General features: G+C 38.5%; 1 protein-coding gene across 1 annotated transcript; it reads right to left on the minus strand.

The window, feature by feature from the left end:
* Positions 1-9,860: 9,860 nt before the first annotated feature.
* vapb (VAMP (vesicle-associated membrane protein)-associated protein B and C) lies at positions 9,861-26,198 on the minus strand. Its single transcript, XM_087800626.1, has 6 exons — positions 25,935-26,198; positions 19,568-19,720; positions 15,885-15,988; positions 15,626-15,706; positions 14,960-15,136; positions 9,861-13,420 (listed from the first exon to the last, which is right to left on the minus strand). Exons 1-6 carry the CDS (start codon positions 25,990-25,992, stop codon positions 13,268-13,270), a joined length of 726 nt encoding a protein of 241 aa, XP_087656752.1. The 5' UTR covers positions 25,993-26,198; the 3' UTR covers positions 9,861-13,267.
* Between the last annotated feature and the right edge of the window lie 614 nt (positions 26,199-26,812).

Here is a 26,812-nt window from a genome sequence, read left to right on the forward strand (position 1 = left end):
ACAGAAGCACTTCGTATGGATCTCACTTTGTGTTAATGATGGTCGCTCGCCATCAGGATAAAACTATTTATTTCTATAGGATTTCAACCGTATTTTTCATTCATTCTTTCATCCTCCAGGGATCATCTGAAAATGCCTCGTGCAAGTTTAAAATATCCTTTCAAATAAATGGTTGGAGTGCTCTCTGTATTTAGCCGGCGATGATTGAGATCGGCGAGACGTTAATCCTGAAGCTGCACATTTCTTCTTTTCTGTCAACAGATTATGAAAGGAAAACACTTGAAAGTCAATGCTCAGCTTGTTAGCTCTCTTAGCGGTCGCGACAAAGAGAAGGGGAAGTGAAGTCTGCGCCGGTCACTTACAGAGACTCCATACTGTTCCTATTACCTCCTGAGAGAAAGTCTGTGGCAGCTGTGGCCCCATGAGATCATCGCCGAGGCGTGGATGGAGAACATCAAGCCCTCGGAGAAGGAGCGGAGGAACGAGGCCGATGTCAACAGTCGAGATTGGCGTTAAGTATTTATCCAATATCGGATTTTGTCGCTTAAACGAAAGTCTGGACCTGAACCCTCCTCACGGGTCGGGTTTTGGGGGGATTTTCCTGTTTGTGGTTTTGGTTTGGGCGCCATGCTGTAGGAAGTCTGTCCAGAGCCAAGCTGTTAGTGATCAGACCCGGTGGATTAAATACATCCATTCAACGAGGAGAGAGACCTTCGGACTTTTTTTTTGGTGAGAAAAGAAAGTGTGCCAAAAATGTTCTCTCTGCCAACAGACAAAGATAATCAGGACTCGTGTATCTCCGTACATCAGCTCAATCTTCTTCCAGGAGGCTGAAGCCAGAGAGAGAGGTTCTCTTGAAGCCTCTTGAATTACAACATGACTGACGTTTAGAATAACAAATGCTTCATACCTAATCAATCTGCAGCCAAGTCTTTATCCTATTTTTATTTTACTGTAAAAGAGCGGCGTTCTGTTTCATACAAATGGGAGCTTGATTTGTCCACCACAGCAGCAGATAACGCTCTTGCTCTTATGCGCAGTTGTTTTCATGCTTTGTGTCAACTTTAAAACATTCTACTCAACTCAAACATATGTAATAAGGACAAGAAACACTGATGCTGGAGCTATTTAATGTCCAATTTTTAATCTGAGACAGCTCCACCACCTCCTCCCTGGACTACGTTTTGTTGGATTTCCGCGGTATAGCCTTTTTTCGTTTTGCCCTGTTTGCCAAATCAGTGGGCCCAGTCCAAGTTCCACAAACGTTCTCTCTCTTGTTGATAGATTCTATCAATTTCTTGATCATGATTATGCTCATATTTTCTTTTTTGTTTTCAGACTGGACCACTTCAGGTCACATGCTGGCCATGGATGGATGGAATTGATGAATGGATGAATGGATGAATGGATGGATGGATGGATGGATGGATGGATGGATGATGGATGGATGGATGGATGGATGGATGGATGGATGGATGGATGGATGGATGGATGGATGGATGGATGGATGGATGGATGGATGGATGGATGGATGGATGGATGGATGGATAAATGGATGGATGGATGGATGGATGGATAGATGGATGGATGGATGGAATGCATGGATGGATGGATGGATGGATGGATGGATGGATGGATGGATGGATGGATGGATGGATGGATGGATGGATGGATGGATGGATGGATGGATGGATGGATGGATGGATGGATGGATGGATGGATGGATAAATGGATGGATGGATGGATGGATAAATGGATGGATGGATAAATGGATGGATGGATGGATGGATGGATGGATGGATGGATGGATGGATGGATTGATAAATGGATGGATGGATGGATGGATGGATAAATGGATGGATAGATGGATGGATGGATGGATGGATGGATGGATGGATGGATGGATGGATGGATGGATGGATGGATGGATGGATGGATGGATGGATGGATGGATGGATAAATGGATGGATAAATGGATGGATAAATGGATGGATGGATGGATGGATGGATGGATGGATGGATGGATGGATGGATGGATGGATGGATGGATGGATGGATGGATGGAATGGATGGATGGATGGATGGATGGATGGATGGATGGATGGATGGATGGATGGATGGATGGATGGATGGATGGATGGATGGATGGATGGATGGATGGATGGATGGATGGATGGATGGATGGATGGATGGATGGATGGATGGATGGATGGATGGATGGATGGATGGATGGATGGAATGGATGGATGGATGGATAGATGATAGATGGATGGATGGATAGATGGATAAATGGATAGTTGGTGGGTTTTGGATGTTTGGTTGGATGGACGGATTAATTGATAGTTGGTTGGTTAAATAGATTTGAAAAAAAAACGTATATGATCTCTCTGGAAAATGAATATGTAAAATTAGGGACTAGCATGTTCAAATGATGTAGAGAACAATGGTGGGTTGCAGTCGGATTCCATCCATGAAATCCAACAGGAGGCAACAGGCATTACAAGTGTGGCTAGTGTGACTCTTGGGATAGAGCAGTGATCTTCCTCTGTCTAAGCTGGTATAATTCTCAAGATACCACAACTATTCAACAAGGTATTCAAGTAAAAAAATAGGTAAAATGTACGTAGATACACTCTTCCTACCTTGTAAATTGAATCGCAAATGTTAATGTAATAAGCCAAAGCAGCGCCTGAGCAGTAGGGCCCCGAATGTTCCACTTGACTCCCTCGTCTTTCCTTGACTGAAGCACGGAGAAGCACGTTCGGCTTTGATAAAGTATTCCACGAGGAAAAAACAGGTTCAGATCATTTGCGTGATTTATTATGTTGTCGGTCTTGTGAGGTTAAAATTCCTGAAGCTCTCCAAACATTAAAAAACACTTTTATTGAATTCCTCAGAGGAGAAATTACAATTCTGAGAGTGACTTACAACTTGAAGTCATCCTACATTAGTGGTGAGGAAGAAACTGTTGGACGCCGTTGAAAGCTGAAGGTTTTTGGTGCCAAATGGTCAAATCTTTCGCTCAAATGACTCGAGGAAAAAAAAAAAGTCCAGAAAGAGAGAAAACAAGGTTCAAGTAGTTTCCTTTCACAAAATAGTGTTTCCAAGCCACAGATATTTTGGTGGTTCAGACATTTAAAAAAAAAAAAGGAACAGACACGGAAAAGTAAACAGAGCAAAGATATACATTTTCACACCTCCACCTATTTCACATTCACTCTTCTTCTGTTTCCCGGATCCAGCTGACTCACGGTGATGACATCATACACCGGAGAATAATCTCATTTTAATTTTAAACCTTCTCATTACTTCTTTATGATCTGCCGCCAAACAAAAGACTTTCAAAGACAAAAAGACGAAGTGTGTTTTGCCCACCAGGCCCCGGTGCTGCTGGGTAACGACCGCGACTCTCCTTGATCTCCCGCCAGAAAAATAATCTGTCATGACCTAATGCTCACACACTTAACTAACTACTGAACAGATGCCCCCCTTTTTTTCCAACAACACATTCCAGCTGCTCTTTTTTTTTTTTGTTCTTTGCTCTGTGGAGCACCTCATCCATCAGGACACAAGCGGCGGAGGAAGTGATCTTATGTTCAGAGGCCTCATGGGAGAACCAGGATGACTAAATTGCTAATTTCCCCCTTTTTTCACTTAAAAAATGCTAAACAAAAATACAGATATAATGTATTTTATGGTCATTTTTTGCATGGCAGGAAATTGATAACGTCAATGATGAATTCATCTATTGAAGTTCTAGGTGTTTGACTATCAGATGTGATGTAGTAAAGCTCAGAATTACAGGCTTCCTGAAGGCACCAGAAAGTGGGAAATTTTAGTGTCAAAATCCACAACTAAGGAGATCATTTATCACCTCAATATTACATCCAGAAATTTAAATTTGTTTTGTTTAATCTTTTAATGAAATATCCAGTTGAAACACATCATCACCCATTTATTTGTATGCTTTTAACACTGAAACACTAAAACCATTAGATACACATCGTCATAGAACTTTGAATACTGTTCAAATTAAAATTAAGTATGGCACGAAAACAAACTCTCCAATAAATATGAAACTGACCTAGTGAAACTGGCATCCAATTAACAGTTTTAAGGGTCGGGGTAATGTGAGTTCTCCTACTAGAGCCGGTCAGAATTCTCGCTGCAGAGTTTTGTAATAACTGCAGGTGAGACAGCTCCTTCTTGTTTAGACACGAAAATAAACTGTTACAATAGTCTAAACGAGAAGACACTAACACATGGATTACTAGCTCCAGATCATGTTGTGACATCATTAATTATATTTTTGCTTTTAGATTTCCCCTTTAATGTTTTAATTTTCTACTCCCTTAATATGCATATTAAGTTAATTAAAAATACACATTATATACACAATCTATTCATTATGAAAATATATGATTTTATGGAAATAACTTTGTCTATTTCATTTTATATTGTTATATTTAATTTGTACATAATCTAAGCACATACCAAATATATTCAAAAATAATTTGGGTAAACTTTTCATTAACTTGACAAAAAAAACAACTTTTGGGTCAAACATTTTTAAAACATTTCTAACGAGATTTTTTTATAGTGAGTGTATTGGCTAGCGAGCTTTATGAGATGCTTGTTAATATATTTGAATCAAAATTGTTCTTAGATTAAAGTTCACCGAAGACTTCATCATCTGGATCTTTTTCTGCATTAAAAAAAATCAGAGTAAAAACATTTCTGACTCATGATTTCACAATCCTTCCAGGAAAACATGCTCACATCAGCCCAGCGTTGCAAAACCGTGTATGAAATCACGACGATGCCTTCCAGAGCCGCTCGTATCAGCAACATTAAATGCAGGGTTTACTTTCCCTGCCACTAATCTGAGATTTATTGAAACCCCCCAAATATTAACACCAGACCCTTATTCTCCACTTTTGAAAGCAGCAGGAGATGGAAAGCAACATTAGGCTGGAGATGTTTTCGCTTCATGTTGTGTTTGGTTCTGTGACAGAAGCTCTTCTGTTGGTTCTGGCCGTTCGTGACGCTGGACTCTGTTAATGCACAGGTCACTTCAGGATATGTGAAGCACGTGGTTATGCTTCTCAGGAAACCTTTTACATCTGTCACAGGTTAGAACATTTGAGGAGAGGATTTTTTTGATTTGAAATGTCAAAATGTCGGTATCATTCCACCAAATGTGTGCATTTTGGTCCAATTAATTTTCTCCTGTACTAATGTGTTAAAAAAAAAAGCAGATAACCAAAGTCAGAAAGGTTTATTGAAGACTTGTGAATCACATAATGCAGGTTTTTATTTCAATACAAATAGAAATTCTACACTTTTTTAATTCTTTTTATTGAGGAAATTGACAAAAGTTCCATGTTTTAAAAAATAAAAGTGACTTCTTAGGACTTTTAGAAGTCTTAACTCATTTTCTTTCCAACTTTAATGTTGAATAAAGAACATATTTAAAATAATATATATATATTTATATATATTTAGACAGTATACTTGTTAGTTTTTCTTATAGATAACACTTTTAATTTGAACTTTAATTCTGAGATTAAACATCCAAACTGAAACACTTTGTTTTACTGTAAAGTAATGAATTATATTCAGAAAATTACCTCCATTAACTGAAAACAAGATGAGAACATGTGTTATGAAAAAAAAAAAGCATTTTCTTTCACACACACACACATATATATATATATATATTCCCATATCCCCATATATATATATATAGAATAAGAAGTACAATGCCACTAAGGATTTAGTCCAGTGGTGAAAAATAGTTTTTTTTTAAATCAATTTTTCATAACACAGGGGTCCCTAGCTCAACTGGCTGAGGGCCAAAGAGGTCAATTTGACTGAGGGGCCTTTTTCTGAAGGTCTTTGACAAATTTGATTTGTAGTTTGTTGTACGATGTTTTAATTAATTTTGTGTGGTCTCACTGTGAGTTTGGGTCATTTTGGTCCAGTTTTATGTTCTACCTAAAATCTCAACTATTTATCCAAAGTCTATTGCTCTGCTCGACCTAGACTATAAATGGAGGCCCCGCAGAATACCATGTCACGGACAGCATATAGCCTGCGGACTGCAAGTTTGGGACCCCTGGTCTATCATGTTTTAAACCAACTTTTTTTTCAACATCATTTGAAATCGTCACAAAGTGGAAAAGGCACAGGTTTTGTAGAATGACGAAAAAATAATTTGAAACAAAATAATAGCATTCAACTTTCTTCTAGTTCAGCCTATAGGAATGAAAGTCGATCTCACGCTGGAGGGACCATTATTTGCTGGTCATAATTAAACAGAATCCACATCTAAATGACAAAAAAAAAAAAAAAGTCTGGTCACCGGAAGTCTCACACAAGAAAAGAGTGCTACGACACAAAAACGACTGAAATAAAACTATTATAAAACTACTTTTATCTGCTTAATACTTAATGACACATAAAAGGGACTTTTAGTACAATTGTTTTTTAATATAAAGTTTTAAAAGGCTGCATTTAAGTACTTGACGGACCAGATGTGGCCCATCGGCCTCACGTTTGATACACCTACTTACTCACTTACATCACGATGCAACACTAAAAGACTCAGGGACTCATTCATTCCTCTTGCCATTTGACTTTATATCTTTGGGGGGGCATTTGTATCCTTTAGGTCTGTGTTTTTTCCTTTGATCTATGCTCTTTATATTTGCACTTTGTCAGCTCTTTGCACTTTGCTCTTCTTATTTGAACTTTGTTCTCGCTTTTTGTTAAGTGAGTGAGTAAGTAAGTAATATTTGAAATTGAAATATGAACTTGCTGTACCTTGTATTGTCTGCTTTGAACTGGAAATGTAATTTCCCGAAGGAGATCTCCCGAGGGATTAATAAAGTCAATCTAATTAATGCACACGGTTCAGAACCAGAGGAGAGAAATCTTTTCAGGCTGTTGCTCCTAAGCTTTGGAACGATCTTCCTCTCTCTCTGCGCTTGATGATCTACTGACTCCTTTAAGAAACATCTTAAGACGTTTCTATTTGTTCAGGCTTTTCCTTGATTTTCTGGAACTCCTGATGTGTTATCAGTTTTATCTTGATCTTTAAAATATATACTTTATTGAATATTGTTTTGATTGTTTAAGCACTTTGTGACTCTGGTCTAGAAAAGCGCTATATAAATAAGAATTACTTACTTACTTACTTACTAAACTAATCTAATCTAATCTAAAATAATCTAGTGTGGAGCAACTACATATAGAAAAAGTAGGTTTGTCTTCAAAAAAAGCTGCATCTTAACTTAAGCGTTAAAATAATCGTTGACAAAATGAAACAAAGGTCTGTAGCTTCGATCACAGATGTGGAGGTTCTGGTGTGAGCGCCCGACCAGGTGTCCCTGACACGGACCACCGCCCCGGCCTCCAGGAGGAGCGGGAAACCTCTGCCGGGCTGTTACTGATACAATAACACAAGATTAATCCAAGGGATTTTTATCCCCGACCGCAGGCTCAGAAGAAGAAACCCGAGGGTAATTAATTTCCTCGCAGCGATATATTCTAACACGTTTATCCCTCTGTCAATGCGGCGGCGGCCAAACAAAGCACGAGAGGAGCAACTGGAGAGCCAGCGTGGTCCCTGGCAGCCTCGGCGAGAGTTATAATCTCACCAACAGTGTTAGTTTTGTCTCTCCCCAGACGGTTTCTGTTTCTTTATTGATGGATTAAACACTCTCATCTGGATATCGCTCTAATAAACGACTTGTTGTTTTAATCTTCATTGATCAACTGGTTTAACCGCCTGATTACACTGGTTCTGTGTGAGAGACACCGGAGCGTTTGTGTCGGTGAGTGACGGGGAAGAAACTCTGGATAAAAAACCTCCATTTTCTGCTCTTTTTGATCAACATTAACCTCCGTGTTGAGGCTAATTTAGGATCTTCAATACGTTTCAAAACGACCAATGGCTTCCTTTTAAATGAACTTTCTCGGGATTAAGGAAGTATCAAAATTAGTTTGAAAAAAGAAAAACTAAAACACGCTTACCATCTTATTTCAACATGCTAGCGTTTAACATGCTATCAATTAGCATTGAATGGAAAAAGCAATTGTAGGTATTTCTTCTTGCCATAAAAAATAATGTTTGATGGACAGAATTTGACATCTTAACAAATAAAGTTTACTTACTGTTTCTTGACCTTCAAACCTAAACATTGGTAAAATATGACTCGGGGGCCAAGAGCGGCCCTCGTGAAAACGATAAAACCAATCGTGTAGATACGTTTTGACTGCAATTTTTAATTGACTTAACTTAATATTTTTTAAGTTACTTGTTCTTTCGCAAAAACGGTGCACATTTTATTCCTGCTAGCAGCAACTCTGTGTTTCTTTTAATCTGGAATTTGTATGTTCTCCCCATGCTGCCATGGGATTACTCCAATTTCCTCCCACCGTCCAAAAAACAGAGGTAATCCAGGTACTTTTATGATAGTCAGTAGATGTTTGTGCGACCGGATCACAGTGACTCTTGGCTGAAGAAGCTGGGATAGACTCCACCCCGAAAAGGGAGCGATAAGTGCTAGAAAATGAAATAGTTCATTTTCTATTTGTGAGAAGAAAAAAAAAAAAGAATATTGAAAAAATGTGTTGAAAATAAAGTTTCTTGAAACATCTTTAATTTTATTCCATATACTTCTCAAATGTTTAGAGTCAAACAAATGTTCAAGATCGAATAGAGGTTCTAACTTTTTTTAAATTACCCAAAATTCGAACTTAACTCATTTTCTACTCACCCTCATGTCGACTAAGGGTTGACATTATTTTGAGAGTAATTAAAGTTATAGAGAAAAATGAATGTTCATTTTAATGTAGCGACCGGAGCTCCGGTGCATCTTCATCCAAAATGACTCAGTTCAAAACCTCCAAAAACCTCCATACTGCTCGTCTGTAACGTCCATCTTGTATTGAAGCCTCGACACAAGGAATTGTTCCTGACAAATTTTAACTTTTTCTATATATCTAGATTGTTTTTAGCGGACGATGCTAGGCTAGACACTCGCAATACGTTTCAATGAGGAAAGACGTCAGGCAGAAACGGAGAGACTGATAACTTCTGCTACAAACACACTAGAATAAACAGACTTATTTAAGTTTTTCGAAACAATCCCAATTGTCGCGGCTTCAATATGTGATAATAGAAAGTAATCCCAACCCTAAATCGACATGACGGTGAGTAGAAAATGAGTAAAGTTTGTATTTTAAATGACCACTTAAACAGCATTTTCCCTCCAATGACTTGTTTTTCCTCGTCCAGTCTCTCTTTTGTCCGGATGATCCTAAACGATCTTTAAATCCATCTGTTGTTCGCACACAAGTGAACCTTGGCTACTCGTACGTCTGTTAAATCCTGAGCCACGTCTGGTACTGTAGGTGCTGGCACACTCCAGGCCGTTCGTCAGGAATAAAAAACACCAGAGTCTTCGAACAACAGCTGATGTAAAGTCAAACCCTGCTTTGATTTATGGAAACAGCCTTGAGAGCTGGATCTTCATGTTTTCATCTTTATCGAAAACCTTTTTTTTTTTTTCACCTTTGCCTCAACCTTCACACAATCAAACAGGTATCTGGATTTCTTCGCTCGCTGGCAGCCTGCGACTGTTGAGAAGCGTTTACGACTGTTATCACGTCCAACCCTAGGCAGCCTTGGGAAGCAGAAAATATCTGCTATTACTCTCCTAACGATACACAGATCTCAGGGGGGAGAACACGCCAGGGTGAGGCTTCCAGGAGGTGAGGAGCTGGAATAACACAGGACTCGGTCTGATGATTAGTAAATGTATCGACACACAAAAAGGCGACTCAAGTCAATCCAGGCTTTACTCATTAATTTATTAAGATGCTACATTGTCCAACCAGGTTGTTTTTAAACACCAGAGAGTACTTGACTAGGAATATTAACCTTCTCAGATAGACATATTTATTTATGTACAAAACAGTTTCCCCGTCTGCGTACACAGATGACGGTGATGGACTCGAAGACTGGTCAGTGTAGTGTTTGTACATCTGGGCCTGGATCAGGGAGTATTTACACGGGATCTCCACGGATGATTCTTCCTTGAACAAAATGTGGCGAATCTGCGTCGAGAATTTCACGTCGGTTTTTGGGGTAGGGTTACTTGAGCTCCTTTTAAAAAATGGTGTCAATAGAAAAAAAAAACATAAATGCTCTGAAGCAGTTGTGAAACATCGCAGGTTCTTGTTCATAAGCGTCTCCTCAGAACCCTTTGCAGGACATAATCCTGGCCTCACATCCACAAGATCTCAAGGAGGATACAATGAAAATCCTGTTCTTCTGTATATGCAGGCAAACTTTACAAAGCATTGAATAAAATCACTGCAAATGGATGAGATATGAAGATAAACTGATGCAACTTTACTTCAAAATGCATTTCTGGCTTTTTTTTGGACAATGACTTTTTTCTGGTAGTATTTTCATACAAAGTTGTCGCTTTAGTCGTCTCTTCCCTGTAGTGTTTTTAATAGATGTCTTCACTGATGTAATGTAAGAAGTGACTCGTCCATATTTGATCAGTGTTTATGATTCTTAAGTAAGATGTGTTACAATATGACTCGGCATTTAAAATGTGAATTAAGAATTGTTCTCACTCTGCATATTTTCAATCTTTTTACGAAGCATAATGAAAATTCACATTTGATCTTCATGTCAATTGTAAATGTGAATGAAAGGTATTTATACATACAAATAAAACAAGTAATTTAGCACATTTGATTAGGCCATACCTTGGGAGATTTTGAGAAGATACTGTATCATCTAGTGTTGGGCTGATGAAGCTTCATGAAGCCTCATTTTCAGAACCAACCAGTTTTCACTCTTTGCTGTACGATCTCTGGTGTCTGTTTTAACAAAATCGAATAATTTTTTAAGACCAAAGGGCGCCATCTACTGAGCGCAGAAATGATGAAACTGCTTCATGAAGCTTCGTCAAACCATCAACCCTGGATACGCATCTGTCTTGATTAATTCCTAAACCATTCTGCTCGCTCAGGGGTCGTCAAGGTAGACTTCTCTCAGATATTTTATATGCTCCCATTTTTAAATCTTAATCCAAGAATCCTTGTTTTTTTTCTCCAAATGTACAGGTAATGCCCTTTACTAGTCATTGTGTATGATTATGTTCCCTTTCGCTAAAATATAAGCTTAAGCGGAAAGTGACAGCTTCATTTATTTTTTGCGATGACTTTTCTGACATATTTTGTTTGTTTTTCCAAAATTGTTGGCTTGTTTTTCAATGAACAGATTAGCCAGTAAAAGGAAAACGGGCATTTTAATTGAGACTTCAAAGTGTTTTTCAGTTCCTAAATCAGTTTGGATTAAAACACAAAGCTGCCACGTACAAAATGCGGTGGCACTCGACCCGGCTACTGGCCGTGTCCGCAGGGTATTGGGGGGGGCTCCGCTGCCGCTGCTGTGGTGGATCCCTATCTCCTTGGCTCGGTCCCCTGCTATGGACTTGGTGGCAGCCTGACGGTCTGGGGGTCTTCCGTGGCCCGGCCTGGCCCCGGGGCTCTATCCCCTGACTGGTTTTTCTGGCTGTCCCTCTGCCTCCGTGCCTGCGCCTGGTGCCTCCCCCTCTTTGCTTCCTCGGTCGTCCTCGCCTGTGCTCGCCCTCTCGCGGCCCCGGTGGTGGTCCGCCTTCTCGCTGGTGTTTGGGGTCGGCTCTGGTGGTTATCTCGCCTGCCGGGTCCTGGTCTCCCGCGGGTTCCTGCCGCGGCTTGGGCCCCTGTGTCTGGATCCTGCTGTGCTAGGTATGTGCCCTCTGGCCTGGCTATTTCAACCCCCCCCCCCTCTCCCCTCTATATATCTTCACCCGTCACCGGAGTCTGTATACCTGTGTATTGTATACATTTGTCCCAAACCCACACCTTTTTATTTCTCTCCCGGAGCCCCAGGGATCCACCTCCAGAGCTGCTGCTGATCCAGGATCTTCACCACGTCATCAGATCCCGAGTTCTCTCCAGCACCCCCATGGACTCTCCTACACTCTCCTCTTTTCTCTCACTATATCCTCCCTCACTCGTCTCCTTATCCATCTGTCTACCCCCCCATCCTTCCTCCCAGCCGGTCAAAGCGGCAGGCCGTCAACAATGAGTCTGGTTCCGCTCGAGGTTTCTGCCTTCTAAAAGGAAGTTTTTCCTCACCATTGCTCACTGTACAGCTCACTGTACAGTGTTTTGTTTCTTGCTCTTTGTTGAATTGCTGGGATCTATTTTTCCTTAATCAACTGTAGTCTTATTTCAACTGTATAGTGTCTTGAGATAACTTTGTTATGATAAGACACTTTAAATAAAATTGAATTGAATTGAATTGAATTGAATTGAAAAAAAAAAGGAAATCAAATACAGGTGATAAAACAAAATTGTTTTCATATCGCCAAGCGATAAACCCTCATGAGAGTTCTTTATACCTCCGTCTTGGCCTGAGAAAAGCTCGCCGTCACAAGAAATCATTCAGTTGTAGAACATTTACAAAAAACAATCCCGTTTTCCTGTAGCTGTGACAAAAAGAAAACTGGCCAAAAACATAGTTGTGCAAACCTAGAGTCAAATTAAATAAATGTCATGGTATTAAAGTAGATTCAAGAGGTCCAGATGCCACACAGTGAAGCCATGCAATCAACATACGGTGAGTTTGAGTGACAGGTGAGGAGGGGCGGAAGAGGAGGGGAAATTAAATAAAAAATATTAAATAAAAACATTCAGAAAGGGCCGCCGTCGTGCAGTGTTTTCACACCTACAATCAAAGACGAGTTCACAAAGTCTCTGATGAGCGGAGTCGTTTTGTTAGCCCTGTGTGATCCGACCAGCTTCATCACCTACTTAAAGGGGGCTCGGCTGTAACGGCCGCGGTTGAAAATGAAAGAAACGTCAGACATTCGCACAGATTCGCACCATCTTCCGGAGTCAAGAGATATTTTAAAGGCCATTTATCTACACCGGACCGACACTTAAGGTCCAGGTACGCCTCGACTGCGGGGACAAAATGGCCTGAATGAAGGTGTTTTAGTGGAGACTCAAACCTGGAGCGGCAGGTTTGTTCTTGAAAAAAGAAAACTCTTTTTGTCTTGTACGTTTATCTTTTATACACAAATCAAAACCCTTCCCACCCCATCAGATACGGCCCTGATCCAAAACTCCCAGACACTCATGTTTGTCGTGATCCCCAACAGAAGCATGCTGCTGCCCGCCACACTGCGCTCTACAGGACCAACTTGCCCACGACGACGCCCACCACGAAGAAGATTACGATGAGCGCCATAGAGCGGGCGCTCAAGCCCTCCTCCCTCTTCATCCCCACCGAAGAGTGGGATGACATCATGTTGCCCTTCCTCATCCGAAGACCGTCGTCCTCCTGGAGCGATGGGTTGAAGAAAACAAAAGAGTAAATGTGAATATTTTAAAGATTAGAATCAAACAGAAGTACGTTCGATGGATCATCCAGTGATGGATATATCAGGTTCATTCATCATACTGAACAAATCTGGTTAGATCCTCATCCAAACTCAAAGGAAGTTGAAAAAAGACGCCAGGCTTTTACACACTTCATTTCCCAGCAGCGGGTGGGAGCTCTCCGTTAGCTACATGAGCAGCCAACAGTTACTCCGTCTCTGGCTACAAATTATAAAAAACTCAGGGGGTGGTGCCGTTTGTCGTGACCAGATGTGTCGATTCAACCGAAACCTCAACCAGGCCTAAACTCCAACTTTTGTTCGAGGTGATTAAATGGATATTACTTTAATTGAAAAGGCATCTGGTGCATGTGCTCTGCCACTTGTTAAAAGATTTAAAAACAATTGGACTTAATGAAAAACTTAATCAGGAGCAAACCTGAAGATCCCATCACGCCTGGTCGCCCTTTATTCCAGATAGGATCTGGTTCTGATCCGTACATAAACCCTCAATGAAAGAGATTAGGAGAGTGTGTTTCAGTGCCTGGTATTTGAAGTGTATCTGCTCCATCTCAAAATGATCGACTAAAATGTGATTTTAATGATGTTCGGGGTCAACTCGTGTCAGATTAAAAACATAAATACTAATCACACGGAATACAGAATTAACAGTGTTTCCTTGCAATTGTAGCAAAACAAAGAGGTTCATAATGTCCTACATATAAGGTTGCTGAACAAAAATTATTATTTTAAATACTGAACACAACATGTTTTTGTTACATTATCGAAAGTCTGGGATTTATTTATCATTTTAATGATTAGGGTTTGATAAGTCCAGAAAAGGCTTTTTTTTTACTTTCTAAAATACCAAACAGTATGACTGTAGCCTCTCGTCCTCAGTCATCGCCGGGATCTTGCAGGATTTCATTGATACTTTAGGTACGAAGGACGTAATGACTGCTGCCATGTTAATTGTAATATAAAATAAGCATCGCTGTGAACATTTGCAAATAATAAATCGATTTTAAATACACTTTATTGAACTGTTAACCATAAAAAGAACTATAGTGAAAATAATAATCTTTTTTTTTAATTTGCTGTCGCAAATCAATGCAGTATTGTGAATAAAGGATTTTTTAAAGAAAATATAGTTATTTGAAAGTACTACTTTCTAAGTGTATGCTGAAAAACGTTATTGTGAAATCCATAAACGATCAAGGCTGATGTAAAATCCACTTATTCTTAGCCGTTCAACTGGGCTTATCCACCACGATGTCAGGTTAGACGGTGCATGTCTAGTTGGCAGGATCTAGTGTCATGTAATGATGTCGGGTCAAAAGGCGTTTTTGGGGCTAAAACGTACAGATCATAGGGGCGGGAGTCGAGCTGTAGCTTTTCCAGAGAAATCCAATATTGTTTGACTTGACTCTTGATTCCCAGCCAAGGTCGGCCATAATTAAAACATGCAAACAGAAAAGTACAAATGACAAGCTCAGACTCACTCGGATCTGTTTGTTTTCTTCTCGTAGCCGCTGAGCCTCCATCTGCAGTCTCTTGCACTCCTCCATGATCTTCTTCACCTCGCCATCATCGAGGTTGGAGCTCAGAGATTTTGGAGGGAGCGAAGACTCCGACTTCAGCAAGCTGGACGACATCATCTTGTTGGACTCCATGTCGTGCTGGATGTGGTAAAAAAAACACAGATACGTTTCAACGTTGTATGTATCGTCTTACTTTATCCCAGAATCAATGTGAGGTCACGGAAAGCTTGGGAATCGTTGAGGGGTTTACATTTGGGGAATTCTGACTTGAAAATACTGAATTACCCAAAGAAGATATGTAATTAAGTTACATATCAAAATGCACGCATTCATGGTTCACTGGCAGAGGCTTTGGAAGGAGATCAAGTTTGTTCAACAGCATGATTACTTATCATTCAAACTATGATGATGATGATGATGATGCAGGTAGCTCACTTTGAGGTTGTGTTTATACTTGGCAAGTCATCTATACTTTGTGTAGACAGAAAATAATATGGTTGATATTTAACTATAATGACTATTACGGGAAGCTTTGCATTAGTAACATTTAAAAACCTTATTGGCCCAAAATACATTTTGTTTTACCGTTTTTCACTCTTACTTTTGCTGAAGATAATTTTTACTCACCGTCTTTTCATTCTCCACAGGCATGTCAAAAACACACCTCAGCTTGGAGTCCATCAGCTCCTCTGGTTTGGCCTCTTTCCACTGTAAAAAAAAAATTCAAATTAACATTTAGGCTTGGAATAAAGTGTGCCTCAATGATATTTGATATTTATTCATATGCATTAGAAAAAGTCAAACAACATAATCAGTTGTTGTTTACAAATGAATTCCTGAGTGACAGCCCTCTGTCATATACCAGAGAGCAGAGAGAAGGACTCACCACTCCCTCCATGTCTGTCATGTCATGGGGCGCGATCACTGACTGGACCATGAACTTGTGTTTGCTCTTCTCGTTGGGGTCGTAGTCGAAAGGCTGCAGCATGACTGAAAGGAAATAAATTAGTGTCAATGATGTCACGGAATTAATCTAAACTAAAAGAAAATTACCAGGCATGTTTCAGGCCAAGGGGTGTTATACAAAACACATCTCAAAATCAAATAAAAAAGGAACATTGAGTATTGGAGTATTGACTGTGTTAAGAGCAATAGGTTAGGTTAGGTAGAACTTTATTGATTGACTTTATGAAATTGTTTTTTTTTTCCAAATTATCCACAGCAAATAGAGCAATTTTTCATGAAAAATAATCAAAATAAAATAAGAACAAGAACAAAGAGAAATAAAGAGAAAGAACAAGATGATACAATCTAAGTCTAAAGATAAAGATAAAGAACATAGATCAAAGAAAAATAACAAAGACAAAGGATACAAAGATTAACATAGAACAGAACATCATGATACTTTTACTCCACTCCTGCCCCCGAACTCAGAATTGTACAATATGGTAAATATACATTTTGTTCTGCCCTCGACCAGTACTTCGAAAAATATCTTGGCCCCTATGAGTGATTGATTTTAACACCCCTGGTCTTCAACATAAACCTCACAGTTAGATAATAAAGAAGTCAAAAAGGCCAATTCCTGCAGCGTTGAAAAAAAAAAGGATGGACATAGTTCAACATGTGTTTGTGTAACTATGACTGCGAAAACAATGACAAATGAGATAAACACTCCAGGGGGAGAATCTGTCTCACAGCTTCAGTGTCATTTCCTTTGACATTATGTATCCACTAACTCGAAGCAGGTGTCTACTGGACAAGGACCACATCATTCCATGGGTCACTGCTGTGTTAACTGATGTCAGCCCAATGACTTCACTGCACTTTGATTCTACCTCATTGCACTGGTTACTAAAAGCCAAACATGGGTTGCATAACAACCAAGTCCACAGATTGAAGTTTAAATCCAAATAAAAAATAAAACTTAAAAGGATGCATGTAAACATCTTTATTTAAAAAATAATTATTAAAAAAAAAAGAGTAGAATGATGGGGTGAGAAACAGGCATGTAAAGAAAAAGTTGGTGTAAAGGCAAAGAGAAAAATAACCTATAAAGTAACCTAAAATAAGAGTCATAAATGAATACCTTGAGCTTAAAATGTTTCCACGGTTTGACCAAAAATGTCCGCTCCGAGACAACTTTGAATACATACAAATATGCCACGGGTCCCAGGAAGAAAGAAACTTTCTGAGATGTCGTGCCCCCAATTCAGTAATCAGGGCAGTTCAATATCACAAACCAGAAACAGACGGCATGAACAGATTGGGAACGTCCTGTTTCAGTCAAAAGCAATTTAGATGGCAATTTACTTTGGGTCTGAAGGGAAAGAATTTGGAGGATGGAGTCAGGAAAGCATGTAAATTCTCAGTACAACTCCACAATATCCTGGGCCAAATGAAGGGAAGCATGAAACAGGCGTTGTAAAAAGTGACTTAAATCAACTGTGATATTAGAGTATTTGCACTAGACTTAAAAAAACTTTTTGGGTTACAGTGTGATTTAGCGCTTGTACTTCACACACCCGAGTCATTTGTAAAGCTTACAGAGGCTAATTGTGGTCAACATGGTCAAGCAGGATGTTAATCACCTGCTTGCTTTTTTGGTGATGAATGGAACCATTAGTGGGGTGAGAACGGAGGCAAGAAAACTTTCTCTTCCTGGTGGTAATTAATTGTGTCTCATGAGAGTTTGCTTGTAACACTAAGTATTTGCTTTTATGTGCATGCAGAAAGTTCATTTGTGGTTTTTAATCCTTTTAGGAAAGGTCGCATTTCATTTTTTTTCTTGTGCATCACAATTGGAAGTCTATGTAATCCGATAGATCACTAAGATGTCATTGTTTGTTTAAGCATATCCTAAAATACAATATTAAAGCTCATTGGTTTGTGTGATATAAGAGTATTTGCACAAGGCAGCAGGATTTCCATGTTCATAGGGTCTTCAAGTTGTAATCTAAGAGAATCATAAGAAGTTTCGAAAGAGGATGCAACCATTTTTTTCTTTTCAAAATACATATTTGTTTCCTATCAGGCTCATTAATTCTAATGATGATTTATTTTTTTTATTTTTTTTAGCTTTTACTAGATGTTGTTTTAAAAGTGAATAAAGGCGTTGAGAACAAATGATGGGAGTGTGTGTGAACCTCACAGAGAATCAGATCAGGATGTTAAAGCTCAATTACAAAACATATTTCATCCACAACAGTCCTGATTGTTGCCTCTTGGGCATATCATATAAAATATAATTTAAAATCTAAAATCTACAAGTAATTTAGAGTTTAATGGAACCCAAAAAAAAAAGAACAGTGTTTTGAAAGTGATAGCAAGTGTGTGCGTGTTTGTATCTTTATCTGTATCCATGACACTGGAAGATTTTTTTATGAGTAGAAAGAAAACGCCTGAATGGCCAAATAACACTTAAAAGGAGTGCTCGTCGGGCATATCTAACTAGACGCTTAAAAATATAATAAGATTTGTTGACCATGGCGGATTCCGAATCATTCACGCCTCACAATTTTTGCTGGATGCTTCCAACTCCAATCAAGCTCAGCAACATTCTCGAGGTCAAAGCCGAGTTTAAAACATATTCAGTTTCGGCCATGATGAGCTTTAACAAACCACAGTGTGTATACTACTGGATCGCACATCCTGCTGGGATTGTAGCTATTCTAAGAAGGGAACATTACATTGGTCGGTTACCAAAAAACATACTAAAATTGTTGGACAAATTAAATAATTGTAGATTGTAGTTAATCATTGATCAATCATAATTAAATTGATTAAATATTCAGAGAGGGGCCAATAATTTAGGAACATTACAAAAAAACAAAGATTATATATTTTAATGTGAAAAATAGTATGTTTTTTTTTGTTGTTATTTTTTACAAATTTAAAGAAAATTAAATGAGGAAGAATTAAATATATCTTTCCAATTTGGAATTCAAATATTTTGCAAATGGCTCAACTGACCATTTTGTCTACATTAAAAATTCTAACTTGTAGGTTTCTACTTGTCTTTTAAACAGGTGTCTTAATCATTAAGAAATATTACGTTTGGATTATTTAAAGAAACATGGTTCTGTTTTATCTGATTAACCAATGTCACTTCTCAAAATGTTAAATAAATATAACTATACAATACAATAACAAACCTCTTTGATAACCATGACCTGGATGAATGAGACCCTTCACTGACAATAATAAAAACAAATATTTTAAGAAATGTACAGATTCGACTTCTATGTGTGACTACAGGCTGCTCATAAATCATAAAACATGCTTGAAGGCTAAGAACTGATGCCAACTTAAAATGTAGACGGCTCAGGTTTGTTGCCCACTGCTGACCGCTGGCAGAAACTGCAGTTGTGTGACACCAAACGCTTTGGGTTGTAAATTGAATCTGTGTCTTAAAATGGAAGTGGTGAGCAGTCAGGAAACACTAGAACAGTACCTGGCTCCCACAAAGTGCATGAGCAAAATTATAACCCTAGAGAGACTGGAGGAACATACAGTACAGAAAACTGACACTTGAAAAAAACCTCTGAATTTGAATTTCTTATTCATTACCTGAGACATTTATCGAGGTTCCCGCTTCAATGATTCCACTGTTGGGCCGCACACAGTACCGGCGTGGTGCTGTTGTCTTAACCTTGAAACACACATTTCTGTCTGTGGGGTTGGCGAGCTTGAGATTTGTGGTGACCACGACAGAGAAAGGACCTGTAGAGGTAGAAATACACCATAAGTACTTACAAATGTTAGAAGCTAAACTGTGACTGATGGTTGTTTTGAACATAACCTTGATCGCACTTAATAAAGTGCCGGTTAAACAATGTCAAGTAAAAGATGGAGAATGAAAAGGAAAGAAAAAAATCACACATAAAGCTGTCAAGGAAAGAGGCAAGACAAAAAAAGAAGGTGCCGTGACATTTCATTAATATCAATAAAAAACACACCCGACCTTGTGAACATTTTAATTGGAGCCAATAAAAGTGTTCTGGGACTTTGTATTTTTGCAGGTGGATCTGTGAAATAGTATCACAAGCTTGTGCGATTTTTATGTGATGTTGATTTTGGATAGTAAGTGAAGCTTTGTGTGTGTTCCTGTACAACTGTTCCTAGATACTCAAATGCTGCCATAAAACGTTGTATTGCAGCTTGAAGTACATTTTGAAAAACACAAAAAACCCAATAGAAATAACAACTATAACTCACAATAATACAAGATTGAACACTTGTTGAACTAAATGTTTAAAATGGACAGGAGCCAGGCATGCATACATTGAGATCTTACAATAAACCCCCAAAAGATGGTCTCAAAAAGAGGAGCACTGACATATAACCCAAGTAAGAAAGATGTTGAACCAGTTTTCAAACTTTTTCATAAGCACTATCATTTTATAAGCGTTTATTGTTATAAAAGACAGCTGTTGATTCAAACGTGGGATGAGTCACAACAAATGTAATCGTGTTTGATCGAACTCTGATTGAAGATGACTTAGATTATTGCAAACTCAACATACGGTAGACATTTTAGAGCTTCTGTGAGATTCGTGTTTGGATTGACCTGACACTTGGATAAACATTGTTGCTCTGATTGACTTCAACTTCAGCAGGTTTATTTTGGTTTTGACAACTTTATATGATGGGGATTATCTCAGAAAAAAAACCTATGATCACTATTGCCCAAAGCACAAATAACAAAAAATATTCTTACTGGATCACCATGTCTCCCATCATTCACCTTTTGCTTTTAGGACTCTTAAGTTGGTACAGGCAGGAGACTTGGCACGACAGCAGTCATTTCCACATGACCTGCTGGTTTCTTCTGACAGGAGGTACAGGTTGCAAAAATCGTCTTAATTCCTCTTTGACATTGGTAAAGTCAAAGTGACAATAATGCAGACCATAGCATGACTGCAAGGAGATGATACGTTGCAAGAAAACTGAGATGTATTTTTGTAATAGGCTAATGGACATGGCAATAGGCGTGTTAGAAAATATCGATATGGTGATATTCTTTTCTACGATACTGTACTGATATTCGATAGCAATGTACTGTATACATTACATATACATTTTTTAAATGCTTGCAAATCCCATTTCAGTTACCATCATTTTGATGGTTTATAGTTCAATAATGTGTTTGTAAAATAAAATAATTCTACTTTTTACAATTAACATGCAAATATTCACGCCGTTTGTTAATTTTTCTTTTGCAAATAAACTTTGGTCGATCATGCTGTCCTCCGCAGCTATAGGAACATTAAAATACAGCGAGAACCTGGCGTTTACACCGGATGAGAGGATACAGTAGACTCAAAAACTGCGGTCTGTAAATTTTGCAACACCAGAGTCAAGGCAATAAATATATCCTTTTCTTACTTCCTACAGTATTGCAATATAACGATTTGTTGCCCCTGCATCGTGATAAATACCGTGTCGCCAGATTTTTGCCAATACATTACACATCCCTACATGGCAACCTCTTGGATAATGAAACCAGACTCACAACCACTATCATCCTTAAAACATCCTCTTTTATCCTGTACCTAATAATAGGACCAGGTGAAAAAGACTGGCTACTACAAGCCATGCTTTAGGTTAGGTAGAACTTTATTGATCCCTCAGGAGGTCTCCTTCGGGAAATTGTTTTTTCCCAAATTATCCACAGCAAATACAGCAATTTTTCATAAAAAATAATCAAAATAAAATAAGAACAAGAACAAAGAGAAATAAAGAGAAAGAAAAAGATGATACAATCTAAGTCTAAAGATAAAGATAAAGATAAAGAACATAGATCAAAGAAAAATAACAAAGACAAAGGATACAAAGATTAACATAGGAAGAACATCAAGATACTTTTACTCCACTCCTGCCCCCGAACTCAGAATTGTACAATTGAATAGCCCGAGGAATGAGTCTTTAAGTCTATTTGTTTTGCACCTGGGAAGGAGCATTCGTGCACTCATTCTGCTTCTCTGCTCACTGATGACAGTGTTCAGAGGATGACTGTTTAGACAAAGTTAACTGTTTAAGATAATACAAAGACAATTCATTGTTGCTGGAGGAATGATAGTCTGTGTCGGTGTAAATGTGCTGCTATGCCTCTGAGGAATGTAGGGCTAATCACAGAGGCTTATGAGGGAGATTTGAATAAATGTGCTAAAAATTCCAGCTTACAGAGGATCCACAAGTGAGCTAAATGGTATCCTCGGCCCACAAGTGATCCAACAAACTGCTTTTATCCAGAGAATAAGTCACACAACTGAGTCAATTAAAATTGTATTCTACGAAATGTCCCGCGACATGCACTGAAATGTACAAGACTTCAACTAGCGAGGAACTCCATTGACCTTTTCCTACGCTTTGTTCTCATTCATCATCCTTTAGTCTTTACCCCATACAGTTGTCAAGATAGAGCATTACCTAATCCATCACAGCATTTCTGAAAGGAATTTTCGAACACCCATATAAAGTTGCTATATAATGAGATGGAGAGCCTGTTTTCAGTGTGATTCACCTTAGATGTGATGCATTTTGTATCGGACCGCAATGATGACTCATGAGGGCTTTAAAAAAATACACAATCAACTTTTTTACTGACATCTTGCCTACTTTTATATTCAAACTATGACAGATACTAAAAATTATTATCTTGGCTGCGTTTTTTTCCATCTGCTATCCCTTCACGTTCATATATGTAGCGTAAAGCCATGTTAGATTTATACCGTAGAACGATTTATCATGTGGTGAAATGTTTACAGTCTGAAAACTTTAGAACGAGATGTCACCACAAAGTCAAATATTTGTCAGGATTATTTGAATTTACTTGAAGAAACAGGTGGTACTAAAGTGCTATGAGTTGTGTATCTAGTCATCTCAGTGTTACAAAAACATACGCCGTCACTTTTAAGTAAGAGATAAATACAAAATGTTCTAAGAGTTTGAGCTATGTGAGGCTAGCAAAAACACATTCCATTTCCATAGATATTTGTGGTGATATGCTAACACAGAAAAGGTTTATCATAATGTTATAATAATGATATTCTATCATATGCAGATGCAACTCCCTCAACCAAAGTATCTAAATATTGTTTTATTTAATCTTGATTGTGAGTTTTACAAATAGCCATTTGCGGTTTTCCTGACCTGGAAACCAGGAATCGTTCAGGAAGTTGTAGTTCAGGTGCACAGAAGTCAATGGTTTAGGTCTGTTTGTCATTAAAGTGCGTTAGATGTCAATCCAACTCAGAAGATTTCCTCTCTGTCTTTGCACAGCAGGGATGGGAAGTGTCCATTTCTATGGATGTTTTTCGAGGTGAAACTTATCTCTAACTTTTTTGGAATCAGCTTCATTTCACTGGAAAGGTATTTCGATTTAATGTATAACTACTGTATTAAGTTGTGTTTTAAATGTGTTTTGTTTAAGACCAAGCAGGAGCTATTTTGTTAACTTGTTCCGTTTCCTGGTAGTTTGAAGTGAAAATACTGTTAACTTCAGTTTCATATATTTACAAAAAAAAATTCTACATTACTTTATTAAGGTTATATGATTTGTAATGAATATAGACATTTGATGCTGTTTATAATTGATTGATGCAAGCACCCCCTTAAAATATTAAAAGAAAAGAAAGAGGGAACTAATAACAGACGCTCTTTTAGTCGAGCAAAAGTGAAATGAGTTATCCAAGCACTGCCTCTATCAGGGCTAAAAAGTTCTACTGTACCTTCGTCATTCATCATGGTGCCTCTCTAAGCTATGAACTAGGCGTCCCTTGAGGTGCATAAACACAGAAGTTACCAGTTTCAACTATACAGATATCACTGTGCACTTTCTGGAATTCACTGAATATTCTGTCTGTAGGTGTTGCCAGAAATAACAGGAATAAATTAGTAACATGTAACACATGTGGTATTGTTTAGCATGGATGAACTGATGCATGGATTAAGATTTATTAAGCTTCGTCTACATTTTAAAAGCTTTTCTGTTATGTCATCAAAAGCACATTAAAGTGAAAAATATATTTAATCAAAGTGTGTCTCAGCCAGCATAAATTGTTTTTTAGAATCAAAGTTCAGGGGCTCTTTTCAATAGTTAAGGGAAACGTTTCGATGCTATACAGACAGCAGCTAGACAAAAAAACATTGGGATTTGAACCCTTTTTCAGCAAGACATGTTTTTTTTAAAGAAAGTTAAGCTAATGACACGTTATATTATTTTTAGATACAGCTTATCTTCATCCAGTGATACAGACTGCATTAAAATCACTAACTTGTATTGTTCGTGACACAGACATAGATAGATCCATCTTAAAGTTGACATTCTTAAACAGACAATGCCCGAAAGCGATGTATTGCTCTAGCTCCAGATATGTACCCGCCATCTTTAAGATTGTAAAGGACTTTGTTCATGTTTATTGAAAGTATATGTACATATAACGTATCCCATTAGAGTGCTTCGCATGTACACATAGAGCCTGAGTTACATCCAGGCAACTACCATTTATTTATTAATTTATTGAAAGTATATAGCAGCATACAGTATATTTTCACATGTGATAGATAAAAGTCATATTAAATACAATGTTCTGGATGTAAAAGAATAACATTTTTCTAAACAAGATGACGTATCAAATACAGATGATAAGTAGATGCATTTGAATTTAAAATTGTGTCCAAAGAAGGTAAAGCTCAACTGGTACTAACTGAACTGAAATCAACCTTTTTTTAAATTGAGTAAATATTAAGTATGTTATGACAAAATATTAAATCATATTAGCTTAGTATTAAGGAGGTCCACCAGAAAATAGTTAGTAATAATCCATAACTGCAATATTTATCACAAAACATCTTAAAGACGTTTTTATTTGTTCAGGCTTTTCCTTGATTTCCTGGAACTCCTGTTGTGTTATCAGTTTAACTTGCCCTTTAAAGTACATACTTTATTGAATATTGTTTTGATTGTTTTAAGCGCTTTGTGACCCTGGTCTGGAATAGCGCTATATAAATAAAAATTACTTACTTACTTGTATCGCTGGAATAGTCTTTACAAGACCTGACTGATGATACCTTCATATATATATACTAAATAATAATAATAAATACATAAATATTCATATAAATCAATTGACCTTTGCATTTTTACACACATACCTACTGTTATATAAAGCAGCACATAACTATCGCCTGCTTTTCTAGGAGCCCTGATGGTTATTTAAATTAATGTCACAATAATTTGCTGCATTACAAAAACGTATAATGTGCATTACGTTCATTTTACATGCGGTTTGGAAAGAACTGCAGTCGCCAATGATAATAATAATAGCCTAGAGAAAATGTGCAAATATCGCAAAACGTATTTATGTAACAGGCCTAAAAACAAAGTGACACTCGATGACAAGCCCCTCCATCTTACTACAGTCGAGTGTATGGAGAGAAGCAAACGGGTTTCCAGTTTCCTGCTCTGGGATCTGTCAGGTTATTGAATGACAGGTCGCTAGTCATAGGACAAGCGCGTATCTTGTTTAGCTAGCAGCTGAACATGCAGTTGAGAGGAAAAAAAGAAGCTATATAACGATAGAGTAGTTGTGTTACCGTGTTGGTATGTTTACACTTTATAGACTTTAGCCACTTATCAATGGAGTGGGTTGATATGTTTTGTTTTAAAATAAGTAACCGGGCCTGGCTAGCTACTAGTGCTAAACCTAGCTAGCTAGCTAGCAAAGAGTGTGTGACAGGTAGTAGCATGACAGCTCGCTAGCTAGCTAGCTAGCTATGCTACTACCTGTCACACACTCTTTTTTCCCCCCTTAACAAAGTGCTTTTATTCAATGGTGAGCTACCCCCACACACACTCGCCGTCCCCCCCTTTTCCACACACCGCATGTTGTAGTGCGGCTCCCCCCTTTCTCGCCGGGCCCTCCCCTCTTACCTCGGAATTTCAATTCTTGCGGAGGCCCCAAGATCAGAACCTGTTCCGGCCTCGCCATGTCCCAACAGCTGGAGCGGAGAGTTATCACTTCCCGTCGGTCACTCCCCGAGCTACGACGTCCGCGCGGTCGTCGTCGTTGTCGTTGTCGTTGTTGTTGTTGTTTTTTTCTCTCCAAAAAGACCGAATAGAGAGCCTCTCTCCCGGTAAACACGGCGAGTCGACTTGCTCGGGCTGTTGTGATGCAGCAGGAAGGGAGTGAGAGCCAGCTCGGTGACGTCACTGCCTCTGCATAGCCACCCAGCGGGGAGTGAGGAGGGTGAGTCGGGGTGACGGAGGGCAGCGGGGTGATGGATACAGTGATGCTCGGAGAGGACACCCAGCAACCTCTCCTCGCCAAAGAAGTATAATATAATAATCATATTCTCGGGGTATTTAAAACCCATTACATTTCAATTAAAAACCGTTTATTCATCAATAAGAATAAAACTATGATCTATTTGAAAGTGCAAAGAGTGATTACCTGCTCTATAAATAAACTTGACATCTCTCTCTCTCTCACTTTTTTTTCCCTATCCGCTCTAATACATTTGTCGCATCCATGAGAAACCTGGGTGTTGTGTCTCTTGTTCAACACTGCAGAAAACTACCCATCCTATCCTTCATGCAGCGGGAATTCTGACCCGTTCTAGTAGAAGAACTCACATTTCTCCGATCCTTAAAACTCTCTCACTCAGATTCTTTCAGGATCAACTTTAAAAATTCTGGTTCTTACTTTCAGATCTATTCATGGTCAGGCTCCTCCTTATGTCACTGATCTGATCCAGCCTTACACCCCAGCTCGGGCTCTGAGGTCTGTGGATTAGAATCTACTGATGGGT

Source organism: Callionymus lyra, chromosome 10 (genome assembly GCF_982586985.1).
Source record: "Callionymus lyra chromosome 10, fCalLyr1.hap1.1, whole genome shotgun sequence".
NCBI classification, from domain to species: Eukaryota; Metazoa; Chordata; class Actinopteri; order Syngnathiformes; family Callionymidae; genus Callionymus; species Callionymus lyra.

Coding starts and splice junctions, on each gene's coding strand:
- vapb (XM_087800626.1), bottom strand. CDS start 25,992: ATGGCGAGGCCGGAACAGGTTCTGATCTTGGGGCCTCCGCAAGAATTG. Junction 19,721..25,934: donor GCAAGAATTGAAATTCCGAG/GTAAGAGGGGAG, acceptor CTACCTCTACAG/GTCCTTTCTCTGTCGTGGTC. Junction 13,421..14,959: donor AAGAAAACAAACAGATCCGA/GTGAGTCTGAGC, acceptor CCATCGCTCCAG/GAGGACGACGGTCTTCGGAT.